Raw genomic sequence first — 8,624 nt, 5'->3', positions numbered from 1 at the left:
TTCCCCCCTTTCCTTCCTTCCCCCTTTTTTCCTTCCCTTCCCCCATTTTCCTTCCCTTTCCCCCTTTTATCCTCCCCTCCCTCCTTTTCCACCCTCCCTTTTTCCCCCTTTTCCCCATCCCTTTTTCCATTTCATTTCTTTCCCCTCTCCTCTCCCCCTTTTCCCTTTTTCCCTTTTTTCTCTTTTTTCCCCTTCTCCCCTTTTTTCCTTTTTTTCCCTCCCCCTCCCTTTTTCCCTCTTCCCTTTTATTCCTTTTGCCTTTTCTCTTTTCTTTTTTCCTTTTCCCTTTTTCCCCTTATCCTTTTTTTTTTTTCTCCCCCCTGTTTTCCCCTCCTGGTAGCATCCAGGCCAGGGTACAGGAGGTCTCCCTCTCTCTCCCCATCGCCGACCCCCCATGCCCAGCCCGGCTGGCTCCCGGCCCCCCGGAGCAGGCAGCATCGCAGGGGGGATGCGGGGGCCGGTTCCTCCTGCCACCCCATCCCCTGTCTCTCGCAGCCCGGCTGCACCCGGCCACTGGGTCCCTCCTCAGCCCCCCCAGCACTTGTAGCAGCATAAAAAAAAATATAATCGCCCCCCCCACTGCCTCCACCCCCAGTGCTATTTACTGTCAGCCGCTCTCCAGCAGGAGAGGGAGACAGCCCTTATCCATAAACATCTCTCCTGCTCTTATGCTCCAGCTACGGGCATGGCTTCCCCCCCCTCCCCAAAATCAATCTTCTTTCATGCATGCGTGTCAGCATGATGTGCCTGGCTTTTACCGGGCAATCTTCTCCTCCAGACTTTTACAGCACCTCTCGTTTATTCTGAACTATGGGCAGATAGAGAGGGAGATAAATATCCAGCTCTCCAGATCTACAGAAGCTGTCCATCTATAGGCAGACATTGTATAGGTAGTCTGGATGGCTGGGTATACATCCTGCCTTAGGAAAAGCCCTCCTTCGCCAAGCACCCTCCCGCAACGTGGGTGCTGTAGTGGGGCGGGGACACACACTGGATGGGGCAGGACCCACCACCACCGCTCTCCGTCTGCTTGCCACCGCTGTGCTCTGGCCTGGCCTTGCTTTCACCCATGTTTTCCAGCGACAGGGGTCCGTAACACTCCGGCTGGATGGCAGAAAGCGGGTGGAAATATGCTGTTCCCATCGTGTGAAAACCAGGGTCCTGGGAACCAAATGGGTGTTGGACCGTGGAGCGGGGCAGGGGGGTTGCAAAGTGGCTAGCACAGGCGGCTCGTGGTCCGTCCCTGGTCGGGGGCTGCGGGATGCTGTCCCAGAGGGAGCGAGAGGCAGGCGGGGAAATGGGTGGTAGGGAGCATAGCCTGAAAAATAGGGTGCAGAAGGGAAAAGCATCGTGTGTGTGTGTGTCTGTGCATGGCAGGGCCATGGGTTTTGCTACCCCGAAGGATTTTTGGTGAAGGTTGGCAAAGGAAGATGTGCCGGGACACCGGCGAGGCGCGGAGCGGCAGCTCATCACCCCGCAAAGCACCAGCACGAGCCAACGCGGGGCTTTGCTGGCCACACTGGCTGGGTGGGAGCACCGCGGGGGCGAGGGGACTGCGGTGGCTGACGCTGCTTTTCTCTCCATCTCTCTCCTGCCCCCCCGCCCAGAGATCCCCCAGTGCGCCGGCTGCAACCAGCACATCCTGGACAAGTTCATCCTCAAGGTCCTGGACCGGCACTGGCACAGCTCCTGCCTCAAGTGTGCCGATTGCCAGATGCAGCTGGCCGACCGCTGCTTCTCCCGGGCCGGCAGCGTCTACTGCAAGGAGGACTTCTTCAAGTGAGTACCACTCGGGGGCACGGCCCCCCAAAAGCGGCGTCTCCCCCGCCCGCAAAGCAGACAAACACACAACTTCTTATTTTTAAGTGGAATTTCTCCAAAATCTTCACCTTTTTTTAAGTTGTGGAAATAATGAAACGGTGCTTTACAGCTGCCGCAGGATGCTGTTTGTTGGGATTGAACCTTCCGAAGGCCCCAAATCTCCCTGATGCTCCTCTGACTCCCCTGTACCGGTTTAAAAAGGCCAATGGAAGAGTGAGCCGCCGTGGTTCGGCAGCAGCCCCGGCTCCGATCGGAGCTAGAGGGCAGGAGAAACCCGCGCAAGGCAGCGGCAGCACTGCCTGCTCCTGCCCGAGCCCCTTGCTCACCTAGCTGGGGTTTGCCGATGCCATTTCTCTCCCTTCATCTTTTTACCTTTTTTTTTCTTCTTTTTTTTTTTTTTTTAATCCTTTTTTTTTTTTGCTCCTGGTAGTGTAAAAACCTCATTTGATTTCGTTGGCAGCTGCCTCCGAGCTGTGCGATGCCCCAGCCTCGGCTTTTCCCTGCTCCCACGGGACAGGACAACCCGTTTTCCGTTAAGAATGGACTTCTTAGCAGGGATGCTCTAGTCCCCGGCTGCTGGCAAAATCTGGGAGCTTTCCCAAGGGATGGCAGAGGGTGTTGCACTGGGACCGGGCACAGCTTGGCCGGCGGTGAATGGCTGTGAAGCAGAGGGCTGCTGCTTTACACCTCCTGCAGGGAGGAGGGCCGGATCCTGGCCAGCGGGTGCCTTTTGCTGCCCAGGTGTAGATGATGGGTCCCAGCTGAAACGCAGCTGCTGCACCTCGGGGACCAGGGCCATCTCCCCATGCCATCATCTCCTGCTCACCCCCGGCCACGCCGGCTCTCCCCATCATTCCCCGCCGCCAGCCGGCCAGCTAAACCAACTGATGGCGATTATGCCCCATGATAATCCCCGGGCAGGACTTTCCCTGCCTGCCCATCCCCAGGCTCTCGGGCCTCCCACATCCCCCCCTCCTCCGCCCCACCAGCCATCAGGTCCAAAGATGCAGCTTGAATTTCTCCTTCCCAGTTGGGGAACATGCGACGGTCAAAGCAGCCTGGGTAATAACACTTCACTTCTGATATTTTCCAGCCTATTAATCTCCAAGTCATTTAAATAGTCGCCCAAAAGGTGCGGGTAATCAATGTTAATTAGAGTTGAAAGATCAGCGACTTTCTTAGATGAGGTCCTGCCTGGATTATTTGGTGCCAATCAATAGCATCTCGGCACTCGCTCAGGCTCTCGCCTCACCTTTCTTTCAACCACTCATTGATTTTGGGGTAGGTAACCTGCGGATGACGTGAGGATTTAAGACCAACTTCAGAGATAGATTTGCAATGCAGGAACTGCTTCTGAAAAGACCAGATTTTTTGATTTTTTTAATTGTTTTTTCCCGCCCCACAAATCGCAGCTCTTCGTCCCCAGCCATGTGCAGCTCTGTCCTGGGTTTGGCCGTCCCCAGGTGGTGTGGAAACACCCCGGGATGCTGGGGCGTGTGTGTTAAAATGGTTTTAATAGTGTTCTGGGGGGGTGGGTGGGTAGAGGGAGGATGGGGGCTGCAGAGTGTGCACTGGCTCAGCCTTGGGCACAGAGAAGAATCGTCTGTCTGTCCTATCCCTCCCTCTGTACATCCCTCTGTCCCACCCTCCATCCCTTCATCCGTTCCCGATCCCTCCATTCCCTCCATCACTTCATCACTCCCTCCCCCCAACCCTTCCTCCCTCCCTCCCTCTCCCACACTCCCTTCCAGCTGACTCTGGGAGAGCTGAGGTGTCCCCAGCAACTGTCCGGGGAACCTCCCTTTAGGATACAAGCCCAGAAAATGAGACAAAACAGGTTTTTCCCTCCTCGTCTTCTGCTTCCAACAGCCCTTTGGGCAGCTGCCGAAATTGTGCCGGCACCACTCACGCCTGCTGCCCGCCGCCTGTCCGTGGGTGACACCCGTGTGACTCGGGGACAATCTTGGGGACGCAGCTTTGGTGGCAGTGCCCTGGCTTTCCAGATGGCATGAGGGCATGGGCAGCCGTGGGGGATGTTCAGCCCTCGGAGGGCAGCAAGAGGTGTCCGGGCTGGCTGTACCCCCTGGGCACCCCTGAATGCCACCGCCAGCCCCTGCAACCTCGAGGCTGGGGTCCAGAGGGCTTGGGTTTTCCTGGACTGCCTCCTTCGTACTAGGTGGGTCTGTTTAAGGTGTAGGGGACAGATTTATTCTGACAGCTTTGCTGCCTGGGCTGCTGCTGCAAGGCCAGGACAGCTCTGCAGGGTCCTGGCCCCCCACTGATGGGGTGCTTAGGGGTGCTGGGGGGAGCAGGAGAGCCCCAGCAGAGCCCTTGCGGTGCCAGTGGGAGGTGGGGATCTGCCCCACGGCAATCTCAAAGCCCACATGGCTGATGCTGGAAACACCAGTGGCAATAGCCACTTATTTTTGACTTTCTCCTGTTGCTGCCACCACCTCGTGGCACGTGTCGCCCTCGCGCCGTTAATTCAGTGTACACTGGGTGTTATCTGGGTGTTATCCAGGTGTTATCTGGGTGTTAGCCTTCATGCCTGCATAGGGCAACCACACTCCACCACAGCCTGGGCTGCACCCACACGGGTGCAACCATGAGCTGGGTGCACCTGGACACCCCAGGCTCTCTGCAGCAGAGTGCCTGCGATCTGCTGGCTGCTGGGCCAGACGCATGCTCCTTGCATGTTCCTTCCACACTTCTTGCACCATTCTTACATGGTCCTTGCACGCTTCTTCCACACTTCTCGCATGCTCCTTGCATGGTCCTTGCACCATTCTTGCATGCTTCTTCCACACTTCTTGCATGCTCCTTGCAGCCGTGCTGTGGGCTTGCTTGGGCCCACACCTACCCCAAGCCAGCACGCCCCACGCACCCGTCGGGCTGTCATTACGGTGTAAGAGCCCCATCATTCTGCATTAATCTGGGATTCATCATGCTAGCGGGGCGGTGTAATTAATTTATTTGGTATTAATGTGGATGAAATATGTACTGTCCTTGCAGGGGAAAATCAGGCAGCCTATAAGCATTAGTTAAAAGAACCATTAAAATGAAACCTTCCTCAGCTCCATTAGGCCCATCTTTCACAGTGAAGAAGATAAACCCCTGCCGTGTGAAGTGTCATGCATAATTAGGTTGATTGCTGGTTGAAACTCTGCCCTGTCTCCTGGTCCCCACCCCATCTCCGGACGAAGTCCACCTTGCCGGGGGGCTCAGGGTCACCCGCTTCTCCTTGCAGGCGTTTCGGGACCAAATGCACAGCGTGCCAGCAGGGCATCCCCCCCACCCAGGTGGTCCGCAAAGCCCAGGACTTCGTCTACCACCTCCACTGCTTCGCCTGCATCATCTGCAGCCGGCAACTGGCCACTGGCGACGAGTTCTACCTGATGGAGGACGGGCGGCTGGTTTGCAAGGAGGACTATGAGACCGCCAAGCAGAACGGTAGGCACCCTGAAAGGGCTATGAGGCGGGCCAGCACACCAAGGGGTGCCCATGGGTCATGTCACCGGCATCATACCTGCGGGAAGGTGTCGCTGCGGGCTCTGGGGCGGCTGGTTTTGGGGACCTTTTCCCCAGCGGCGTGGGTTGGCGGTTTGGGGTTGCTCATGCTGCTGTGGTCGGGGTCGGGGCTGGTACCGGCTCCTTTGCTTGCAGATGACTCCGAGGCGGGCGCTAAGCGGCCCCGGACCACCATCACGGCCAAGCAGCTGGAGACGCTGAAGAACGCCTACAAAAACTCCCCCAAGCCCGCACGGCACGTGCGGGAGCAGCTCTCCTCTGAGACGGGCCTCGACATGAGGGTGGTGCAGGTGAGGCCACGGGGATGCCCCTCTCCACTCTGCCGCTAGTGAAGGGGGACATAGGGGTCCCACCGGAGTGCTGGGGTGCTGGGTTTCAGGGGTGCTGCGGTGCAGGGCTGCCAGTCTTCAGGGGATGCAGAGATGGCAGGAGTATTGGGGTAGCATAGGTGCCTGGGAGATGGGTTGCAGGGATGCTGGGGTGCATGGGTGTGTGGGAGCTGGGGTGCTGGTATGCTGGGATGCAGGCATGCTAGGTTGCAGGGGTGCTGGCGTGTGGGATTGCAGGGGTGCTGGGATGCCTGGATGCTGGGTTGCAGGAGTGCTAGTTTGCATGGTGTGTGGGAGCTGGGTTGCATATGTGTTGGGGAGCTGGCGTGCCAGGGTGCTGGCATGCTGGGTTGCAGGAGTGCTGGGTTGCATGAGTGCTAGCATATGGGGTTGCAGGGGTGCTGGGTGGAAGAAGTGCAGGGGTGCTGGCACGCTGGGATGTAGGGGTGCCAGGGTGCTGGCTTGCATGGGTGCTGGTATGCAGGGGTGCCAGTGTGCCGTGGTGCCAGCGATATCCCCGTTTCTCCCCAGGTGTGGTTCCAGAACCGCCGGGCCAAGGAGAAGCGGCTGAAGAAGGACGCGGGGCGGCATCGCTGGGGCCAGTTTTACAAGAGCGTCAAGAGGAGCCGCGGGGGCGGCAAGCTGGAGAAGGAGAGCTCGGCCGAGGACTGCGGCGTCAGCGACAGCGAGCTCAGCTTCCGCGGTGAGCGGGACACCGCCGTGGGGCGGGGGGGCCGCGGGGCTCCCCCCTGCGCTGACCCCCCCCCTCTGCTCTCCCTCCTTTCCCCGGCAGAAGACCAGATCCTCTCCGAGCTCGGCCACACCAACAGGGTTTACGGCACCGTGGGGGACGTGGCGGGCGGACAGTTGCTGAACGGCAGCTTCTCCATGGAGGGGACGGGACAGTCGTACCAGGACTTGCGGGACGGCAGTCCCTACGGCCTCCCCCAGTCGCCGTCCTCCATCTCCTCTCTGCCGTCCCACCCACCCTTGCTCAACGGGCTGGACTACGCCATGGACGGCAGCCTGGGGCTGGTGGCCCACGGGGCGCAGGGGGTGAGTCAGACGCTGCGGGCCATGGCCGGGGGGGGCCCCACCTCCGACATTTCCACGGGGAGCAGCGTCGGGTACCCAGACTTTCCCACCAGCCCGGCCTCTTGGCTGGACGACATGGATCACCCCCCTTTCTAAGCGCCGCTCGCCCCCCGCCCCGGCCCCCCTCGCTCCCCCCCAGCCCGCAAGCGCAGCACCGAGGGCGCCCGACGGCGGTTGACCTTTCCAGGATTTCCCATGGGAATCGGCCCCGGAGGGCTGGAGGGGTGGGGGGGCGGCATCGGTGATGGCCAGGGGCGGTTGTGCCGGGGGTGGGGGGCACGGATGCCTTTGGGTGTAAGCACAAGAGAGGTGTCGGCGGCACGTGGGACGCACGGTGAGGACTCCAGCGCGGGGCTGGGGCACGGCGGGATGTGCGATGGCGTAAGCCGGCGGGAGGGAAGGACGATCGGGGATGGCAGAATCCGTCCCGGTGCCCGCACCAGCCCTGCACCCCTCCCGCTGAGCACCGCTGCTATTTTCAAGAGTTATTTTTCGATATGGAGTTGCAACATGCCTCGGCGCTGCCCGGAGCCTCGGCGGAAAGAAAAGTCTATATTGTAGAAGGGTTTATTTTAGCGAGGCTGGGGACCTGTCCAGGCAGGGCCATTGCCCCACTGCCCGGGGCGGGGGGGATGCTGCCCGCTCCAGGCACAGTGGGAGCGAAGCCGTCGCACGGTGGCTGTGGGGCCGTGATTTATCCCCAGACATGTGGGAGTGCTTATGGTGCGTCGCTGTGGGTTTTACCTCGGTCGCGCAGCAGGGAGGAATTAAAAAAGAAAAAAAAAAAAGCCTCTAGCCTGAGATGCCCAAGGGTCAAGCTGGGCAGTGGCAGGGCCGGCCGGGATGCTCGAGGCTGGCACGTGCGGAGCAGATGCAGCAAGTGCTGGGGAAGGGCAGGGTGAGTGGGAGAGGTGGGGAACGTTTGCTCTGAGGGTATTGCAATAAATCCCCCCACCCCCAAAGAGGGGAAAAAGGGCATTTCATCAGCTGCAGAAGCAGCTGCACGATGGTGGGGAGCAGAGGGGATTGGGGTGTGAGACCCCTCAGGTATCAGCCACCCCCCTTCTCCAGTGCCACGGGGCTGACAGGACCAAAGGCTGGTGCGGGCAGCCAGGGAGGACCTGGATGGTTTTGGCACAGCCCGTGAGCCCCATGGGGTCTGTTCCCAGTACCAGCCCCTTTCTCAAAACCCACATCCCCAGGTTTGTGACGGCCACCTGCCCATTGCTCCTGGCACAGCCTGCAACCCCCCCCCTTGCCAGGCTGAAGGCATTCAGCCTGATGGATAAAATCCAGCTCCACGCTCGCTGCCCGGGGTGCCCAGCTCTGCAGGGATGCCCCAGCTGAGGGGTGCCCACCCCCCCCACCTCCAGCTCTGGGGTGATGCTGATGATCCCAGGCTGCCCTTCTCAGAGGGCTGGTGGTGGATCCAGTTAGCTGGCTGCTGCCAGAAGCCTGGGGCAGGGGAGCTCCGAAAGAAAAGGGGAAAAAAGAATAAAAATGGGAAAAAAAAAAAAAAAAAAAGCCACTCAAGAAAGCACATCATTGGTATGTCCCTGTCCCTCCTTGCCCCACCTGGCTGGGTGTGCTGGTGCTGCAGGTGTTGTCCCAGCTGCACCCATGTGCCTCCCCCCTCCCCAGCCTTGGGTGCTGCTTTGTGCCAAGCCCCCGGCCTTGCCGGGCACCGCGGGCGGCTGGTGGGGGGGGGTCAGGGGGAGCCGTGCCCGCTGCTCTCCATCCCCCTTCGACAAGGCCAAACGCCCCCTCCCCTCGCTGTGTAAATTTTGTACAGTTCCAGAAAGTGAGAGTCTTGTTTCCTGGGGGAAAAAAATAAAACCCAACAAAAATAAT

At 59.6% G+C, this 8,624-nt stretch overlaps 1 protein-coding gene across 1 annotated transcript in view; it reads left to right on the top strand.

The window, feature by feature from the left end:
* LHX4 (LIM homeobox 4) overlaps nucleotides 1-6,869 on the top strand; it is an 11,473-nt gene extending 4,604 nt beyond the window's left edge. Inside the window, exons 2-6 of the mRNA XM_010580625.1 lie at nucleotides 1,608-1,779; nucleotides 5,069-5,271; nucleotides 5,485-5,639; nucleotides 6,210-6,381; nucleotides 6,472-6,869. Coding sequence (XP_010578927.1) covers nucleotides 1,608-1,779; nucleotides 5,069-5,271; nucleotides 5,485-5,639; nucleotides 6,210-6,381; nucleotides 6,472-6,869 — 1,100 coding nt within the window. The remainder of the gene's footprint in view (nucleotides 1-1,607; nucleotides 1,780-5,068; nucleotides 5,272-5,484; nucleotides 5,640-6,209; nucleotides 6,382-6,471) is intronic.
* Nucleotides 6,870-8,624: the final 1,755 nt, after the last annotated feature.

The sequence above is a fragment of the Haliaeetus leucocephalus genome, unplaced genomic scaffold (assembly GCF_000737465.1).
Source record: "Haliaeetus leucocephalus isolate CR32 unplaced genomic scaffold, Haliaeetus_leucocephalus-4.0 Scaffold730, whole genome shotgun sequence".
NCBI classification, from domain to species: Eukaryota; Metazoa; Chordata; class Aves; order Accipitriformes; family Accipitridae; genus Haliaeetus; species Haliaeetus leucocephalus.
Note: the sequence above shows the minus strand (reverse complement) of the source record. Positions and strands in the feature narration are given on the sequence as shown.